This window comes from Protomyctophum parallelum, assembly GCF_964188405.1.
Source record: "Protomyctophum parallelum genome assembly, chromosome: 12".
Classification (NCBI taxonomy): Eukaryota; Metazoa; Chordata; class Actinopteri; order Myctophiformes; family Myctophidae; genus Protomyctophum; species Protomyctophum parallelum.
The window spans coordinates 28,054,680-28,075,689 of record NC_139712.1 but is presented as its reverse complement, the minus strand read 5'-3'; the positions used below and the strand labels follow the sequence as shown (position 1 = coordinate 28,075,689).

Below are 21,010 nucleotides of genomic sequence, written 5' to 3'. Positions count from 1 at the left end.
GTCAACAACACACTCGCACATCTAATAATCGTGCTTTCTGCTTTGCAGCAGCCAGCAACTCGCTCTTTCTCTGCCTGGCTGATAACACAACCTGAACCGACCAACCGGTGGTGGACTGGAAGAGCCTTTCCGCGACGGATCAGACACAAACGAGAAAGGAATCCTCCCCCTAAAACATTTTAAATAGTTGTTCGATTTTTAGATGGAGTCCTGTTGGAAAGGAAAGATAGATCCATGCTCATGTTAGCCAGAGAAAGAAGCACATAACTACTAGTGTGTGGATTGGTGGTGGTGAGGCTGAGCCCACACATTACATTACGCATAACAGACAGACAGCCGCTAAACCCGTTCACACGAGTCGTCCACGCAGCTGGAACCACACCGTTACATCGCCGTCAACCACAATGGGCCTCATCTTCGCTAAGCTGTGGAGTTTCTTTTGTAATGAAGGTGGGTCAAACGTGAACTGGTATGTTACTGTTATGAACGGCTGTACAGTCCGCCGAGCCGTTCAGCTGTTTAGCTAGCTTAAAAGCTAGCGTTGAACTAACATGGTTTACTATCCAGCTGCTCTGTGCATTAGACTGTACTAATATCCACCATTTAAACTACTGTGGGTCCGATGGACAGAATTGTCGTTATTTCGTTGTAAACTTGTTATTATTTCAGTTGGAAATGCGCCTCATTCGTACGTCAAGTGTGATTTATTTTTCCAGGTTTTTTTTTAATTGCAACATTTTGCCAATATAAGTAAGCTACCAAAAAACCCAGTAACTAAATTAGTTGACGTCGGTGAGAAAGGTCGCATCGCTAACCTTTCTCACCGACTATATAGTATGTCTCAGGGCTATGTACATAGCAGAATAGATAATGCAATGTTCAACATGATCAGCACAACTTGTTGATAACTTGATATTAAAGTATTTATTTGTAAGAACATTTCCATCTAGCATTAAACTGGCTAACTAGAAAGACACTGTCTTGGTTTTATTTTAGCTTTGACAAATCATGAAATGAAATGAAACAACAACACTATAGAATGGGAGAGATGATCCTCAGATTCCTCAACATAATACCTGAAAACCTGAACATAATAATCTCTTTGAACCAATTCTACTGACCTTTTGTTGCATTTCTACATGTGTCCAGTTAGTATAATAGTCTTAGACTACTAATCCTATTTTCCAATTCTGGATTATAGCGTTCTTCCCACTGTCGGCTTTTCACTTGCTTCTGTTGAGATGTACTGGAGTTGGAGTAGCATCGTGATCTTACCTGGAGTTGGTAGACTGCTCAGTGGCCATGAATTCATAATGTATTATTTGTTATTATACAAAGCATTGGATGCAATTGCAAGCGTCCATGGCTGGACAATTAGCTTTTGTGTGCATTTTAATGTTTTATTTATTATTATTATTATTTTGGGGATCTTGGATGAGATTATGACTAAATTCTCTGTGCATGTCACTTCAAGGAAAAGGCTCGCTCAGCCCGAGGACAGTCGTGAGAAGTTATTGAATACACTGGGTGCAGATTCTGATAATACATAAAGAACAATCCACAGTCTGTGAGTAACATTCACTTGACGAAGGCCTGCGTGCCGAAACACGTCTGTTTGGTTGACTGCTACTGCGGATCTTAAAACATTATTAAAAAAAGACTCCTAAATCCTAAGACTTCTTACAGCGAGTGAGGTTTGTTTCTTCTCTAGCTCTATGCTATGCATGGCAGGTAGCGTAGCTGCTGTCTCTCGACAAGCAATAAACATGCAGTAATGCATCCTCCAACATGTGTTGTGCCAAAAACTGTTGGAATCATTGGCCCTCTGACCAGACTTCCTTCCTCTCCTTCCACCAGTGGCCTCAAGAGGTGCAAGAGTCAAAACACTCCAGTGGGATATTCTAGCATGGAAGTGCCAGTGTTGATTCTGCCTTTGGTCTGTCATGTGTGCCTGTTTGGCAGGCAGGTGTTAAAGTGCCCCTTACAGTAGCATGGTTCTTAAACGGTGGTGTTAGTGGATTTATGAATGGGGGGCGCAAGTTGCTGTGGTTTGAATCGTGCTTGGAAGAAGGAGGTGGCGTTGCCTTTGAAACGGCGACTGAAGGAAGGAAGTTCAGTGTCCTTATGATTGTGAAACGAGTAAACGACCCACTGCGATGAATGAAAGGAAAGCCTACAGCGGAAATTGGCATGACCTCAGGCCTATACTTTATTTACCACATTCCTCTGGTAGGATGTTGTTGCTTTGGTCTTTTTTTAACAAAGTGATTAAATGACAATGAGGTCCTTCATATATGCCACACCTCTGGGATATGGGTGGACTTAGGAAGAAGGTTATTAGCTTAGTTGAGGTGACTAAATAGTAAATACCCATCATCATTCATGGCTCATGTTACAAATCCTATACTTAATTTGCTGTCGTTTTCATATTTTTGCAGAGCACAAGGTGATAATTGTGGGACTGGACAATGCAGGAAAGACCACAATACTCTACCAGTTGTAAGTAGTTGTAGTAGTAGTAGCTGACTGAGCACTCTGTCTAAAAGCCTGTATATTTGTATTTGTTTGCAATGATGACATGCACGCCTTTTCCCCTATCATCCAGTCTGATGAATGAGGTGGTCCATACCTCACCTACCATAGGAAGCAACGTGGAGGAAATAGTGGTGAAGAACACTCACTTCCTGATGTGGGACATCGGAGGGCAGGATTCTCTCCGGTCTTCATGGAATACCTATTACTCCAATACAGAGGTCAGTGCCTCTCTTAAGTAACATTGATTTGAACTGTAACATAATTATATTTGCTCATCCAAACATGCACAGAATGATCAACTCTGTATGCTCACTATGCTGTCATGGAATTCTGGATCAATCAGTAATTTGACGAGGCAATATAGGAGTCAAGACAGTATTCTAGGTGGTGGAAAAGTTAACAGGCTGTCGTGATCACACACTCTGCCAGGTGGGGTGACATTCTAGGGCAGGGGTGCCCACACTTTTTTGACTTGAGGTCTACTTTTAAAATTGCCAGCTCAAGGTGATCTACCAACTCAAAATAAATAACATTAAGGCATTAGGACTGTTTCAAAATCAATTTAATTTATTTACCTTTTCAGTTACCCCACATTGCAAAGAAGAGATCTTTTGTTAAAGTTATTCTTTGTAATAACAATCAATTTCAATTTGTAATAACATATTGCTCATAAAATGTTACAAATATTAAAAGTATCACATAAAAAGCATACACAATCACATGAAGGAACTAGATAAAGTGCCAATCGGCACAGGTCTCCACCAGGATTCTTCCTCAGCCTAGTGGGAATATGCGTGCACAGTTTCATCGCAATCGGACACTGCGTTGAGGAGTTGTGGCCATTTGCTACTCCTGAAAACTGTAGGAGCCAATCGTGGCCAATCAGGATGGAATATGAGAAATCAAAAAATCCTCTTGATCACATGACTATGGAGATCATGTGTACCGATTTGCGTGAAATTTGGATAAATTCTGAAGGGGTAATAATAGAAAATGTGTTTTACATATGTCGGCCTCCTGGTGGCGCTATAAAGAGCAGATGTGAAAAATTCCAGACAAAGGTTTTTCCTTGGCCTCTAGGGAGTTGGCATACAAAGTTATCCACAGATCCGTGCAGTTAGAGGTAAAAACACTTTTCGGCCAGTTATAGCGCCACCTTGAGGCTGAGTTGAAATTGTTCATGTGGCATTTCGTCCTCGGCCTAGTGGGAATGTGGGTGCACAATTTCACGGAAATCACGCGATGTGTTCATGATTTGCAGCATTTTGTTTGAAACTGAGCACTCCTGTGAACTTTGGAAGCCAATCTTAACCAATCAGGATGGAGTCTGAGAAATCTGAAAGACCCGTTTCGTTGAATGGCTCTAGAGAGACTGTGTACCAATTTGCGTGATGTTTGGACAAAATCTGTAGGTGTACTGTGCAAAAAGTTGTTTTGCACAAAGCGGCCTCCTGGTGGCGCTATAACAGGCAGTTCTGGAAAGTTTGGGGCAGAGTTTCATCGTTGGCATCCAGGGAGTGTGTGTGCAAAATTTGGCATCGACTGGGTTAACGGTGGCCGAGATTAGCTGCTCACGGACACACGGACGGACGGACGGACACACGGACGGACACACACACGGACGGACACACGGACGGACGGAGTGCAAAACATACTCTCCCCACATGCCTTCGGCCTGGTGGAGACAATAATGCACGAGTAAGTTCCAAAACTCTCCATCGCGGGCGCGCAACTTTAACTGTATGTCAGCCTGCAGTGCCATGATCTCATTCTCCAACGCAGAAGAGTTCATGTTAAAAAGTGTTGCTATTTTCGAGGCAATGGAATCAACATCAGCTTCTGAATGGGAAGCACATGAATGTAGCGATGGGCTCGAGTAAGGCAAACGCAGTTGGACTTGGAATGTGACATCGTAAAAAAAATGTTTTTTTGTTTTTTCATGGCAGGGCCAAGCGGTCTACCTGCACAGCGCTTGCGATCGACTGGTCGACCGCGATCGACGTAATGGGCACCCCTGTTCTAGGGGGTGATGGTTTTGTTAAGTATTCGTTCACGAAATACTTCACTCTATGGGATGTTTCCCTTTGCGGAGCAAAAGGGCAGAAACTTCATTCATGAACTCCCACAGCGCATATGCTCCTAAAATATGCCCTGTGGGTTTAAGAGCGATGACGTAGATGCCCTGCTTCTCGAAGCATCTAGGCTGCGTCTACGTCACAGCGCGCTCTTTCGCTTTTCCTCTGCCGAGCTGAAAGGACAGACTTCTGTTACTGAGTCAAGTGTTTAGGGCAATTTATACCTTAAAAATCGGACAAGAGTGCAACTCGAGTACCGTGAGGTTCCCTGATACTTGGACTTTTCTTCCGACAGAATCTTTTTCAAAAACTCTGCAGAAACAAAGCTCCTAGACGGTTCGTAAGTTCTATTACCAGAACATTTCGAAAAGACCGCCAATTCAGATATAGAGGGGTAACAACTAGCTTACAGCTGGCGCCGCTTAGCGGTTAGCTTAGCAAGGCGCTACCTTCTATTTTGCTATCTTTCTCGTTCGAGGCTAGAAGCCCGCTACGGTTAACATAGTTTCAGTCTCACGAAGGTGCTACCTTTTCTAGCGAGCTAGCTCGCTCTCGTAGTGTTACTCACTAGCTTAGCGCTAGCATAGCACCTTCAACGTTAAACTAGCCGGTGTTTACTGGGCCTGTAAGCCAGTTTTCGCTAGTCTAGTTTTTCACCTAGAGACTATACGATAAGCTACCTGGTGCTTTACGAGGCCGGTAAGCCCGTTTTTCGCTAGCCTAGCTTTCACCTAAGCTACACGGCCTGGAAGCCCGTAGCAAATTAGCTTTCTTCACGTTCGTGGCCACGAAGCCCTTTCACAAAGTTAGCTAATTCCTGGTCCCCCTCTCGACGGAAAACTACGAGCTACAAGCATGTATTCCCCGGTGAGAGAGACCCCCGCCGCAGCTAGACGCCGCCGAAGAGGCATCACTCCCGAGCCACAGAAGAGGTGCACTGTGGCGGGATGCGGCAACAAGATGTCCGGCACCGACAGACACGAAGTATGTCTGTACTGCCTCGGCGTGGATCATGCACGCAACGCCCTTCTCGATCTCGACGACCTATTTGGTTGCGAAAAATGCAGAAGGATGGACTTCACCCACCTACGAGGTAGGCTGAGGCGCGTCGATGAGTTCTACAAAAAGTACACACTCGACGAGCACGAGCACTATGGACCGAGGCAGAAGTTGGACTATACCCCAGCTTCGCCTCGCACAGCCAGAGGCTCCACTCAAGAGCGAGAGCGGCCTATACCGGCCCCTCGTAGCCGTGCTACAGCTACGGTCTCCTCCCAGGCAGCGGCAGACAGGGCCACCGCAGCCCGCTACGAAGCTGACGGAGCTAGACCTAAGAGCGGCTCTCGCCCTCTGATACCTCGTCAAGTGAGTACACCAGCAACCGGGCCTCGCGGCCGCGAGATCCCGGCTACCATGGAGGAGCGCTCCGCCAGACCGATAGCAAAGCCTCGTCTTCGCACTGCGGTCTCTACTACCATGGCAGCCCGCCTAGAAGCCTCTCCACCACGCAGCAAGGCCCCCACTAAGGACTGGGCTGACGCTGAAGAGGGGGAAATCGACTACGACGAACTCCCCTCCTTCCAGGAGAGAGACTGCGAGCGCTATGAAGTCGTAGACGAGGGCAACTACCAGAACGACTCGTCAGAGGCAGACGAGTACACTCGCCTCCCTTTCCAGGACAGTGAAGACGACGAGGTAGAGGAATTTCCTCCCCCCGTCGACAGACAGGTAACACCCCCACCTCAGCCTCGCGCTGCTCTCCCCAAGGATAATTCAACCTTGATGGAGATCTACAAAAGGGCTGCTATCCGCTGTGACCACGCCTGGGAGGAGATCCCCAGCGAGAAGGTGAAGTGGGATGGACGCAGCGATGAGTACGTCCCCCCTCCTGTACCAAAGAAGCAGGCCATTCCTCAGGCCTCAGGCCTTGAGACCTTGCTCAGCAAAGCCTGGACCAACCCTATAGTCAAGGTAGAGGCCATCCACCGCCGTGGCAAAAGGGCGGCCACTGAAATGAAGGACATGGAGAAGCTGAACCTTCTCAAGATGCCCTCCATGGACAGAGCCATGGCCTCGTACCTGGCTAACCCCCAAGCCCCAACTGTGATCCCACAGGACAAAGAACCAGTCTTCTCCAGTGTGGCCGACAAAGAAGGGTCTAAGATCAACAGGTGGCTGTATGACCACATGACCTTCGTCGCCAGGGGACTCAACGCAGGAAGCCTCCTGCATGGATCCATGAAGGCTCTCCTGCTGAAAATGGGCAACATATCCACCCCAGAAAACCTGGCTGAGATGCGCCGCCTGGTACACGAGCTGGCCCAGCTCCAATATGATGTCACCAAGCACACTGGAGCAGCTCTGGTGTCCTCCATCCTCCAGGAGCGGATGAGGTGGGTGAACCTCGCCCCTCTCCCCGATTCTGTGAAGAGGGACATGGTGGGGAGGGACATATCACACGAGAGCCTCTTCCATGGGGTTCTCGAAGACATGTCGGTCTCCATCCAGCAGGCAGAGACCTCCACCAAGACGATGAAGGCTCTCCAGCCACTGGCTGCCAAGGCTCCACCGGGCCGCGGCAGGGGCAAGCGTGCCCCATGGAAGCCCAGGACGTCCAGCAAGGACCCACCCGGGCCCCCGAGGGACTACTCCGGAGACAGAGAGCGTCAACCGCAGGGTCCACGCACCGACCGTCGCCGCTCCCCCCCGCCCTACAAGCCCAGAGGAGGAGCGTCCAGGGGCCGAGGCGCTGGGAAGCGGAAGTGACCCGCATGGCAGGTCCCAGAGGGGGGTCCTAGCCTCACCCCCCCGATTTCTCCCACAGAGTTCGAGGCCGGAGGCAGTGGTCACGGACCTCGCCTCCGAGCCGGCGTCAAAGCGCTTGAGGACGAGTGTGCAGACTGCCACGGGCAGCAGTGTACACACGTACCAAAATGTTGTTATGTGCAATTCACAAAGTGTCAATGTTTTTGCTTTAATAAAGTGTCAAAAAAACAAAAAAAACACAAAAAACAACACAACGAACTCTGAAGGGCACAAGCCCAGCCATGGGAGAGATAACCCATACTGTAACAGCACAAGCTGTTACAGGCAGGGACCACCACGCCAAAATATTTCTTCACTACCCGAAGAATCCACTAGAGGGAGACACTCCACACAAGGTGAGTTTTCCCCTAGGCAAACCGTCTCAAGGTACCCACAGGCCACAGAGAGACACCACTATACAGGCGGGTTTCCCCCCACACACGGGGAACCCCCTGTCACGTCATCTGTCAAAGTGGCGAGAGTGCGGAGCATCATCATGGATCATGCGCACTATAGCGACCGGATACAGGCTCCAGTTCGTGTCGAAACCGCCCACCTTCGAGAGGATCTTATTCTCTCAAGCGAGGGGACAGGAAGCAGGCATTTTACAAGAGGAAATCAGATCCCTCCTGCAAAAAGGTGCCATCACGGAGGTTTCTCACAACCAGGCAATGAACGGGTTTTACTCCCGTTACTTCCTGGTGAAAAAGAAGGGGGGGGGGCTCCGACCCATATTGGATCTCAGAGCTCTCAACCGCTATCTGAAAACCTTCCGCTTCAAAATGTTGACGCCACCAGTCCTACTGCGATCAATCCGCAGAGGGGACTGGTTCACGTCAATAGACTTACAGGACGCATACTTTCACGTTCCAATATACCCACCGCACAGAAAATTTCTGCGCTTCGGGTTCGAGGGGAAAGTATACGAATACACGGTACTTCCCTTCGGAATGTCCCTGAGTCCGAGAGTCTTTGTGAAATGTACAGCAGCGGCGATAGCCCCACTGCGACAACAGGGTCTTCGTCTAGCAACCTACATAGACGATTGGATCCTATCCGCAGACTCTCAACAAGAGGCGCTGTCACACACACACACAGTGCTCAGCCACCTCCGCTCTCTCGGATTTCAAATCAATTACGAGAAGAGCATGTTAACGCCGACACAGTCAATAGACTTCATCGGTATAACGCTAGACTCAGTCTCTTACAGAGCTCGCCTGAGTCGAGAGAGATTAGACGCGATGATACAATCGGCAACGTCTTTCAAGAAAGGACGCTCGATTCCTTTCCACATATGTCTCAGGATGGCGGGGCTAATGGCTTCCTCAATCCATTTAATCCGCCTGGCCAGGCTACACATGAGACCATTCCAGCTATGGATGAACTCTCTGCGTGTACCTATGTACCGTCGCCACCAACGGGTAGAAGTGACGTCACACTGCATACTAGCCCTACAATGGTGGATAAACAGACGGATCCTTTCAGAAGGAGTCCCCATGGGGAGACCTCTGATCAGGAAAGTGGTCACCACAGACGCAAGCATGACAGGCTGGGGAGCCACGCTGGAGGGTGCCACAACCAGGGGGGTGTGGTCAGAGCACCTACGCTCCTCCCACATCAACTATTTGGAACTGATGGCGGTTTTCCTCGCTCTGAGGCAATTCGAACCGCTCATACAGGGTTGTCACGTGCTGGTGAGAACAGACAACACAACGACGATGTGTTACATAAACAAACAAGGCGGTCTCAGGTCCCCCCGTCTTCATCAGTTAGCTCGAGAGCTCATTCTATGGAGCGACTCTCGGCTTCTGTCCATCACAGCATGTCACGTCCCCGGTATTCTGAACACAGGAGCAGACCTGCTGTCCAGAGGACCTCTCCGCTACTCAGACTGGTCTCTACACCCACAGGTGGTCACACAGATCTGGAGCAAGTACGGGACACCCGAAGTGGACCTATTCGCCACAGAAGGGAACACGACGTGCCCCCTCTTCTTCTCGATAGAGGGGCCATCGACGCTGGGACTAGACGCCCTGTCACACCGATGGCCCAAAGGCCTACTCTACGCATTTCCCCCACTGACCCTCATTCCCCCCACTCTGGACAGAGTGAGGACTCAGGGTCTGACAATGCTACTAGTAGCCCCAGCCTGGGGGGTCTGGAGGTCGGAGATAACTCACCTCCTCTACGACCAACCTTGGCAACTCCCTCTACGAGTGGATCTCCTCACTCAAGCAGGTCGGGAGATTTTTCACCCTCGCCCCCAGGACCTAGACCTATGGGTTTGGCCCGTGAGAGGGTGATGTTGTCCGACGTAGGCCTCCCTCCGAATGTCATAGCCACAATTCAGAGGGCAAGGGCTCCATCAACAAGGGCCCGCTATGATACGGCATGGCACGTCTTTGAGCAGTGGTGCTCAACACGGCCTACTCAAGTGGTCCCCTACCGAGCGTCAGTAGTGGACATTTTGACTTTCCTACAAGAGTTCCTAGACAGGGGACTAGGTCTCTCCTCGGTCAAAAACAACTTGGCAGCAATCTCAGTCTGCCATGTGGGGTTTGAAAACGAGACGGTATGGAAACACCCCCTAGTTAGGCAGTTCGTTAAGGGCGTACGAAGGGAACACAGGATCAACAGATCCCTGGTCCCCTCCTGGGATCTAACCCTAGTCCTGGAGGCCTTAACCAAGGATCCCTTCGAACCACTGACGACAGTTAGTTTGAAGAACCTGACACTGAAGGTAGCCCTCCTAGTTGCCTTGACAACTGCTAAAAGGGTCAGCGACCTACACGCCCTCTCGACCTCGCCAGAGTGCATGAGGTTCGATGACAGGTCAACCAAGGTCACTATCAAGCCCAACCCAGCCTTCATCCCCAAGAACGCTCTCTCCGTGTGCGTTCCAGTGGACCTACAGGCTTTCCACCCCCCTCCTTTTGCTTCTAATGAAGACAGGAGGTTAAACTGTCTCTGTCCAGTGAGAGCTTTACGAGCATACGTGGACAGGACGGCCCCCTTCAGGATAGGGAATCAACTATTCGTATCCTGGGGTACCAGGACCAAAGGAAAGCCTGTCACAACGGTCAGCATCTCCAATTGGATAGTGCAGACCATCCGCCTGGCTTATACTAGTCAGGGAGTGGAGCCCCCACAGGCGCTGAGGGCTCACTCCACAAGAGGCATGGCAGCATCCTGGGCACTCTGTAAGGGTGTCCCAATCCAAGAGGTCTGTACCGCAGCGAGCTGGTCCTCTCCCTCAACATTTGCCACATACTATAACCTAGACGTGGCAGCGCCCTCTGTGGCGCACGCAGTGTTGGGGGCTGCCGCACCATAATGGACCTATTAGGCCATTAAACCATGTGTAATCACATAAGTCTAGATGCCCTGGATATACCAGGCCTACATGAAGCATCTACACTGAGAATGTATATCAGCCCGAGGCTACTACCATTCTCCACCGGGACCGGGCTATCAACCAGAGGTTGCCCAGCCCTCATTAGGTTACTTTATATAGCCCTGAACACACTTGACTATTTTCAAGACACGGGAGTTCATAAGGTCCCATAGAGTGAAGTATTTCGTGAACGAATACTTAACAAAACGAAGAGGTTTCTTTAGAAACCAAGGTTTTGTAAGTAGAGTGAGCGAAATACTTCACTCGAAACACCCTTCTGTCTTGGCCCGGCAGAAGGAAAAGTGTTCGAATGAGCGCGCTGTGACGTAGACGCAGCCTAGATGCTTCGAGAAGCAGGGCATCTACGTCATCGCTCTTAAACCCACAGGGCATATTTTAGGAGCATATGCGCTGTGGGAGTTCATGAATGAAGTTTCTGCCCTTTTGCTCCGCAAAGGGAAACATCCCATAGAGTGAAGTATTTCGCTCACTCTACTTACAAAACCTTGGTTTCTAAAGAAACCTCTTCGTTATTCTTTATTGTACATCACCAACCTGAGTGCTATTGTACGATTCATATACATTAGACTAGAGCATAACCATCAACACCTAGAATATTGTCTCGACTCCTATTGCCTCATCAAGTACGGATTGATCCTGAATTCCACGACAATGCCACGTGACTGAAGCTCATCTAAAGCGGAATTGATCAGCTGGACGAGGTTATCCCTAATATTCGATTTGAATGAGCAATAAAACCGCACTGTTGTTATTGGCAGCGGCCCAGGATAGAGTGGAGTCTCACATTGTCAGTGCTACTGCAGCAATATGAGGCTGTAACTATAGCCGAGTTCTTAATCCCTAATAGATGTTGCGTCGGTGAGGGAGACAAAAGTAGTGGCCGGCAGCAGCGGAGCATGGCAGCTGGCGTGTTTGTTCAGAGCACAGACAGCAGTTGGGGCGGCTCAAGTCAGAGGTCACCCATCCACAAAGGGGCCCATCATCAGAAAAGCAGAGCCAGGGTCAGAGAGTGTTGCAGCGTATGGACAAAGTGAGAGGAGGAGTGAGGGGGAAAAAAGAACACCCTGGGCTGTGTTTGCAACCACAGGCATGCACTTACACTTGTGTATATACTGCTCACACCATCTAGTCTATACAGTTATGTACTGTATATAAACACTACACTACACGCACAACGTGATGCAGACTAGACATAATACACTGATATCAACATCTGCCAGCAGCCACCTCCTTGCTGCATTCTCACAGACAATAACCCTCTCCTATTCACTGTCTCTCATTGACACACCTCTCCAAAATTAGATGTCCTTGTTCTTTTGGCATGTGTTGTCAGTCTCTCCTTGTCAAAAGAGGCTCATTAGCATAGCAGTCACCAGCATCGGGGGCAAGGCCATTGTGAAGTCTTCGGCCAAGAAGTGCCCACCCACTGTGTTCCAGTGCTCTGCTGTAAATGGCCTTTGAAATCGTTACTTACTGTGATTTGTTTTGCCCCCTCCGTTCTACAGTTTGTCATACTGGTGGTGGACAGCACAGACAGAGAGAGGTTGGCCATTTCTAAAGAGGAGCTCTACAGGATGCTGGCTCATGAGGTAAACTATTCAGAGTTCTTTACACCGCCAAGGGCCAGCAGAAGAAATTATTGAATCTTATTGTGAAATATGCTTCCTTCCCCCCTCCTGCCTTAGAAGTATATCTTTATTTAGTTTTGTACTGATGATTAGTTGAGATGAACCTATTGTAAACTACTTGGCTTAGGGTAACCAACTGACCATATTTTCAGCCCCCCAAACTGGGACCCTGATCATTCATGGTCATGGATATATATGCACATATTAATTCATGCACATGCACCATAAGCGCTTTCATGAGGATGGAGAGCTATTATTAGACTGCATCGTTCAAGAGAACAGAACATGATAAAAGCAGAATGACCAGGTGCTCACAGAAAAAAAGTTATATAAAGTGTTGATGGTGTTCCTGGATCCAGCGGGATACAAAACATGAAATGGGGGCAGAGGATTCTACTATCAACGTGTTAAAGGAGATAAACTATGAGTTTGGGTAGGGAATAGACAACCTTTATGTTTTTTTTGTAGGTCATTCCACAGTAGTAGCAGGATTAGCTGAAACACCCACAAGCTGGCCACGCACTCTCTACTACTATTGTTGAAACCAGCAGGCTGGTGTATATACTTATGTCAAAATAAGCCTACAGTATAGAAAGTATAATTAGTGTAGACTTTAAATATACCGGCACTACTATTTAAACATTTTAGTTGCCACATGATCGTACGCGTGATTAGAAAGCTGAGGATCCCGGCTTGTAAAATCAATTAATGGTTTTATAGGTTATATCAAATAAATAACTACAAGGAAGGTATTGTTTAATCATTGGCAGAACATAGGCAATGAGGGAACATTGTGGGCAACACCAGAGTGTAAACATTTGGAAATCCGAAAATCAGGCTAATACTTAAGTGACTATAGCCAAATGCACACACACAAACGAGCCGTGCGTGACAGTTTCTCATTCATTTTGGTGACGCAGGTCTCCACTCCTCGGGATGATAAGCAGCTAGCAAAGAAAGAAAACAAAAGCAGCCTGTTGGGAATGTTTTAATGTTGGGATACCCAGTGCCAGTGTCCAATGCTTTGTGGTACACCCTCCACCACTGGTTCCCAAACCTTTTTAGCTCCAGACCCAAAATAGAAATGTGATGTCTCACCATGACCCAAACTAGTGAAAATCGCTTCTACAAGCTCACAGTGTGTTTGCATTGTGAGCTTGTAGATCTTGTTTTTTCAATACGTATATATTATATAATGTATTCTTTTCCTCCTTATTTATTTATTTATTTTTTAAGTTCTTCAGAAAATGTTTTGAAGTTGTTTTTAATCCTTTTTTTTTTTTTTTTAAGATATTTTTTTGCGGCTTACGCCTTTTATTGATTTTTTTAAGGGACAGATAGTAGGCTGACAGGAAACGGGAGAGAGATGGGGGGATGACATGCGGTAAAGGCCGTGTCGGGTTCGGGAGTCGAACCCGCGGCACACCGTGACTGGATCACCAGTCCGGTGCCCAGACCGTTACGCTACGGCCTGGGCCATCCATGGCATTTCTTTATTTGGGGCAAAATGTTAGCAAATCTTTTGAAATAATATTTACTAAAAACGGGAAATAAAAAATAAACTGAAGTGAAATGTACTCGTGACCCCCAGTATTTGGGAACAAAGGATAGGCAGGCACCAAAGAAGAGTGTGGCCAAATTATTAGATCATGCTTAAGTTAAACATTCAGCAATTAAGACCTAATATTTCTACAAAACATGTATATCCAGTGCAGTCATTTTGAGCCATAGACAAGAAGTTGAAGGATAAAATATGATAATGATGTACTGTGTATGTTCACATCATGTATACTTATGATGTACTGTGCATGTTCACATCTTGTATACTTTACATTACTTTTTTTTTGTATCCGTTCCCTACACACAGTACACACGATAACATTCGACCAGTGTCGGTGGTTCCCACTGTGATGCAGCAGCATTGTTCCCAGTCTATGTTGAAACGGTGAATGCTTAGTGCACGGTGCCTGTTTCATTGTTCTCCGCCTGATCCTTGTCTGGCCTCAGGACCTGCGGAAGGCAGCCGTGTTGATTTTCGCCAACAAGCAGGACATGAAGGACTGCATGTCTGCAGCTGAGATCTCCAAATACCTCAGCCTCAGCTCCATCAAAGACCACCCATGGCACATCCAGTCTTGCTGTGCGCTGACAGGAGAGGGGTAAGACGCGAGTGTCCGTTTGCCTCCCATTCAGTATTTAAGTCCGACGTCATTTTGTAGTGCTACGTTACGTCCGGGTCCAAGTGGCACCAGCTCCCGTCCGCATCCCATTGTAAATAGAATATCTAAACGCGTTAATCTTTTTAAATTTACGTTATTTTTCAGAAAGGAAACCATAGAGGGTTAAAATGGGTCTTAATGCTTCCAACTCGAGTAGAATTATTAATGTTTTGTACAAGTGTCCATGACAACAAAAATATATGATGTGGAGACAATAAAGACTATTATTATCATTATTATTGAAGGTGGCAACAGTCCATTTTGCTCGGTAAAATATTTCGGGGGATATTTACAATGTGTGCAGGCTTGAGTATGTTGAATCTAGTTTGCATTAATGAGGATTCAGTTGACACAATCAAATAAAATGGCGATAGTATTCCATGTGGGGCAGACGGCCTGTCACAGCCAGATTTTGGAGAGCAGCGCAGCTTTGTTGTTGTGAGGAAAGTGGTAAAATGAGACTTTCGTGGTTGTTTTCGTCTCAGATTTAGTCCGACGGAGCGTCACAGTATAACTCCATGGGGACACAAAAGCGACACAAAAGTAGGACCCGGAAGTATCTCAGGAGGGGGCGCTCACGTCACAGCTAAAATACTGAATAGAGGGTATGTGCGTGACATCATCGTACCTGGAAGTTATGCGGGAATTCCCACTGAGTAGCAAAAAACTACTTTCTGGCCATGACAGCCCATTCATCCAAACGGAAAAGTCCTGTCTGATTGCATTTAACAATGTTAAACTCACCAACATTGCAGCTGTACGAAAAGCTTGAATTATCCTCTAATTTATTATTTCTATCTGCATAGTTTTTGTTTCATGAAAATCCACCATAGAAACGTTAGAAATGCCCTGCATTTGATTATTTTTCTAAGTGTCAGAGTTTGGAAGTGCTTGTTTTCAATAACACAACATTTTGCTGCATTATGTGACATTTAGAAACGGGTGGTAGGCAAGGACGGTTGAGTGATTTCCAACGAGCGCTTCCAAACTCCAACACTCCATGCTGCTCAATGTTTTGCCACTCAGTCTAGATGAGGAGGACGTGTCCTGATGGGAAAATCATGCATGTGCATACTCTCTATAGAGTACAGAATTCCTGATGTTACTCCCACTTCGATTAGATTGTTAGTGTTAGATCGTTAGAGTGTCATATGTCATATTTGTATTAGTGTTAGATCGCATCGTACATTGTATATTGCTAGCCCCTCCTGTGCCGAGCTTTCCGGGTTTGTGTGAACACAAACATTGGCTGATGATTGGCTGATCACCCCATAGCGATTGATTTGATTGGCTGAGCAAAGTACATAATAAAAAGTGAAGACACCAAAAGTGAAGGACATTTGTGTTGTGTGTGTGTGTGTGTGTGTGTGTGTGTGTGTGTGTGTGTGTGTGTGTGTGTGATGCTAACATTAGCCTGTTCTTCTTCTTTCACTTTGCGAGAGAGGAAAACAGAAGTGCTTGAATAGTAATCTGTCCAAATCTGTACCACCAGTGGCCACACAGCAGCACTTGTTAAGGACCCAATTTAATCTACACCGCAGTGTGGACTATTCTTCCTGGGGTATAATAACTATATAAGGACTGTGTTCCAAAAATAAACAAATGTATTTGGCATCTGAAAATATTTAAGATTTGAATTGTGAAAAAAGAAAAATCCCATTCAAGATTAATTTTGATCTACAAGCTTGTAGATCGGCTATTTTCAAATAATCAGATGTATATAGGGTTAAAGTCGTTACATTTACTTTGAGCCATTGAACCATTTCTCCATTGTGGCCAAAACATTTTGGGGAACTTGACATGAAAAAGTTTGAGAAACACTGATATAGCAACGTTTGTAGAATCGGCCTCTGGCATGTTGAATTGATATGTCAGAATCCTGTATGTTTATACACTGAAACGGCTCTTCATTCTTTCTTTTCTCCCTTTTTCTTCTTTTTTACAGTTTATGTCAAGGTCTAGAGTGGATGACCTCCAGAGCTGGACTAAGATAGCCACACTGACTGACCGCCACCTGGTGGCCAGGTGGTATAACAGCTTTGTCATACTGGCTGTTCTTTCTTTTTCACAATGACTTGGACAAAACTTCTACATTGACCTCCAAAACGACTGCACAGAAAGTGTTGCCACTTTAAGCCAACCAGACCGTATCTGTTACAACAATGGAGCTGCTACTTCTCCCAAGGATTTGTTTGGAAAATGGAAACTTTGACCAGAAGTCACTCACATTGACCCTGGAACTAGCAGTCAGTTTTACTGCAGAGAATGGCGAGCCCGCTCAGTTGGTGGCTCTAGTCCAAACATCATGTCCACAGCAGTGCTGTGATGGACACTTTGTCACCACTACACGCATGGAAGAAAAGACTCCAGCACACCATCTTCATCACTTGCAAATGTAACGGAAATCGTAACGGAAATCACAAAATGTCAGTGCAGAGACTTTCGATGGAAGGATTCCAGACCAAAACGTTGCCATTCCCGTTACATTTTTCTTTGCAGGTGGGCAAGATGGCGAACGGGGGAGTGTTTCCTTCTACTGTGCGTTGGTCGGCCATCGGTGTCGATCTGTAGGTGTGCAAGAGTTTTGCTCGTTTACCACTACATACATATCATGTCATGGACACTTATTGCCACCAGTACATACAGTACATATCATGTCATGTTACCTTTTTTATCATATCAAGAATTTGTTGATCACGATCAACAGGAAGGCCATTTCATCTATGGTGCAGCTATCTGTTGGACTTCCACTGCCTTCACAGAGTTTTTGATTATGTTCAGGACATATCAAATAGGACAAACAAAGGGATTATGACACGCCTGGGTGGTGTTATCTAAAACAATTGGGATGAACATGGTGGAATTAAGTTCTCTGTTACATTGCACAGGCCTGGTGCAAGCGGTTTTTAAAAGAGCATATTTTTCATGGTCTTTTCTTTTCGAACTTGCCCAGTTCACAGTTCTCAAACCAGTTAGTCTTTTTTTAGACATGGTGTCAGTTTCATAAGCTGCAGTGGTGGTGGATACAATGCCATACTTAAATGTGGAGAAAGTAGTGTTATGCGGTACCGATTTCCATTTCTATGAACTGTGAGCCTCAACATGCACATCAAAATGGCCCCAGTTTGTCAGCTGACAACATGTAGATTTCAGTACATTTCACCTTGGAACAAAGTAAAATACTCACAGCCATGTATTTTGCCATGTGAGGTTTGCAAAGCATTCATAAATGATTTTAAAATACGAGTATTGAACTCAGTTTTTTTAACAGTACTTTTTATTTTACATACTACATTGTGTCAATGCTGCATTATGATTTTTATTTCATTTTGTTTTATTTTGAGTGTTTGTTTTTGCTTCTGCATACTGTTGATGGGGGTAGGTTGATCTCAGTTGGCATCTAGACCTACCAGTATTTTGTATTCAGAGGTGATTGCTTTTTGCAGATATGGTGCTCTACAAGCTTTTGTAGTTGACGACTGACGTGGTTCATTTTAACGTGAACATTTTCTTTCCCATTTGCTATAGCCATTATTGCTTGTATTAACCAGTTTTCTTGAAATCCCTTTTTTTTGTATTATTTGAAATGAATCACTATAACCTTCTGTTAACCAGATGCAGAGCTTCAAAACAGCCCCAGTGCCCTGAAGCTATTGAAGTCGGTATTCTTCTGTGTCAAATGTGCCACATAATTCCAGAGCTTAAGTATGAATGGATGCATAGTTGTTTAACTTGTTTCTCATAATGATTTGGACTGGTATTCTCCAAGCTCAAGTTGTTTTCAGATTATCTTGACTCAAAGGCCATCAGACACAGACAGTAGTCGTGTTACTACAGTGCATTTAGAAGCTTCGGTCATGCTGGTCTGTATGTATGTTGCCTGGAGAACTGCGGGTATGATAAGTATCTGATGGTTTACCTTTTGGGATCTTACCCTCATTTTCCCTAAGTCTTTGAGGACCAGGGTTTGTAACTAAATCTCTGCACGTATCACTTTGAGACCTTGTAAAACGTACCTTCTTATAGTTCCATAATGGCCAAACTGGGTTTTGGCCAGAAGAAGTAGCCGTGCATTAGTTTCATTGTTAAACTGGATTCTGAATCAGAGTACTGACTATTCTGTTGATAGAAATAAATGTTGTCCATCTTGGTCCTGGAGTATCTCTTGATCACAGTAATGGTGAAAATGACTATAGAATATACAGGTGACAAAATAAAGGAAATTGTTGAGTTACCACAGCCTGCCAGAACGGCTTCAGTTGCACCCTAGCATAGATTGTACAAGTCAGGAGTGATGGAACACCATTATAACATATTAACAAGGTATCCCCCATTTGGTGTTCTGATGATGGTGGTGGGAAGCGCTATCAAACATCTAGCTACAAAATCTCCCGGCGTGTTCAAATTTGGTTGACATAGGGTAACTCGAAGGCCATTGGCATGTGATTGACATAATTGTCATACTCGTCGAATGCTTCAGGGCATTCTAATCCTAGAGGAGATCTCCCATCCCAGGATAGAAATGTTTCGTCAAAGGATAAAGGTAATAACTGACATTGATTTGCAGTGCCACTAAGTGACCCTTCCCAAGTGGGAAGTGGACCTAAAGTTTAAACCATACTTGGACTCATGTTCTTAGTCTGATCACGATCTGCATCGACTGTTTTACACATCACACCAATGCATGAACATCACTGCCATTGACTGTGCGCCTTCGACCATAATTCTTTCATATTTGCTGACGTATTGTTGCTGTCCATATTTCAACTTTTTTATTTTTTAATGCCGACAAATTATGTGAAAGTGGTTAAAGTGTGTGTGGGTTTTATAACTATTGAACCAATGAAACGTATTAATGAGCTTGTGACTACATTTGATCCATTGAAAGCCTGGTTCTTTTTTTCTCCCATACCCTGAAACTGTTTTGGACATAAGGTTTCCACCTTACAGTGACGATGTATTATTAATGCAGAGGTCACTTTAGGCACTGTTCCTATTGAACCACTAGCCACAGCCAATTGAGCAGTGTTTATAACTGAAGCTCTTATTACTCTTTCACTTAAATCATCTATATTTATTTTGTCACCTCGATCCAAAATAAACTTAAATTTGTATAGTACACCACAGTCGGAGCATGATGGGTTGCTAATTGCTGTAATATCCAGCATTTGGGGTTTTCTTTTTACCTAATTTCTTCAGGTAAACCTTTGATTTGTCATCTGTCTGTACTTGTTCAATGTTGGGTAATAAGATAACTGCAGTAACACATGCGGGGGAAATGCACAGATATTATCTAAATGGCATTAAGGTATGTATGGGTATTGGTTTACCTTGATGTCACAAAGCAAGGAAACTGGTGATATTATGGTCTTGGTCATGCTTTTTCTGTCTTTGTTTTTTAATTAAAAGAAAATATTTTGAAACTTGAGCCTGCTATGTTATTCATATGATTTAAAATGATTTGAAATGCAGGTATATTCCAAATAACTTAAATATTGTGCAAAAGTTTACATCATACTTAGATCATGAAAATCAAAAAGCCAGTATCTCAAATTTACATCGGACCAGACCGAAGAGGGAGAGTAAAATCAATGTACTTTAATGATACATTACAACATTTAAAAGGCAACATGTTTCGCCCGAACTGGTCTTCAGGGCAAGTATGATTTTTGTAATTTTATCTTTATTGGCCTAAAGGAATGTCGACCATCTGAAAAGTATGTTCATTTATGCAGATTTGCACTCAGTACTCGGATATGGCTGGGCTACTTTTTAACAAAGCACTGCATCAGTGTGGCATGGCATGGAGGTGATCAATCAGTGACATTGTTAGGTGTTATGGAAGCCCATATTTTCTTTGTTTGCAGCCATGAGCAGATCATCTTTATTGGTGGGTCTGGTGTCTCATCTACCTCATAGATTCTCTGGCATTAGTTCTCAAATTGGGGTCATGAAAAAGTTTGAGAACGACTGCTCTATGGGGTTCGGGTCAGGAGAGTTCAATCAAATACATTAATACCATGGTCAGCAAACCAGTTACTAGTAGTTATAGCACTAGTGACTAGTCATCTCCATAAAGCTTGCAGAAACATGAAGTGCTCATCTGGACCTGATAAAAGAGTGTAGTGCACCACCAACACCAGCAGATGGCACCATCCCAAAACATTAGCCTACTGACATTGGAAACTTCACAGAGTATAATAGACTTCAAGCATCCTGGAATGTGCCTGAATAATGCGTCTTATAATACAAATACAATATATGAAGATATATTGAATGGGATAATAAGTCTAGAACCTTGACAGAGTACGTATGAATAGTTTGTGGAAGTGT

The 21,010-nt window shown here is 45.4% G+C and overlaps 1 protein-coding gene across 1 annotated transcript; it reads left to right on the top strand.

The window, feature by feature from the left end:
• On the top strand, nucleotides 1-20,079 carry arl8 (ADP-ribosylation factor-like 8). Its single transcript, XM_083777583.1, has 6 exons — nucleotides 1-450; nucleotides 2,439-2,499; nucleotides 2,606-2,753; nucleotides 12,336-12,419; nucleotides 14,466-14,617; nucleotides 16,623-20,079. Exons 1-6 carry the CDS (start codon nucleotides 405-407, stop codon nucleotides 16,669-16,671), a joined length of 540 nt encoding a protein of 179 aa, XP_083633709.1. The 5' UTR covers nucleotides 1-404; the 3' UTR covers nucleotides 16,672-20,079.
• The last annotated feature ends 931 nt before the right edge of the window (nucleotides 20,080-21,010 follow it).

What these genes read in the sequence shown, in the direction of transcription:
- arl8 (XM_083777583.1), top strand. Translation starts at nt 405, where the DNA reads ATGGGCCTCATCTTCGCTAAGCTGTGGAGTTTCTTTTGTAATGAAG. An exon ending in GAGTTTCTTTTGTAATGAAG is followed by an intron (nt 451 to 2,438) that starts GTGGGTCAAACG and finishes ATATTTTTGCAG; the next exon opens with AGCACAAGGTGATAATTGTG. An exon ending in ACAGGATGCTGGCTCATGAG is followed by an intron (nt 12,420 to 14,465) that starts GTAAACTATTCA and finishes GTCTGGCCTCAG; the next exon opens with GACCTGCGGAAGGCAGCCGT.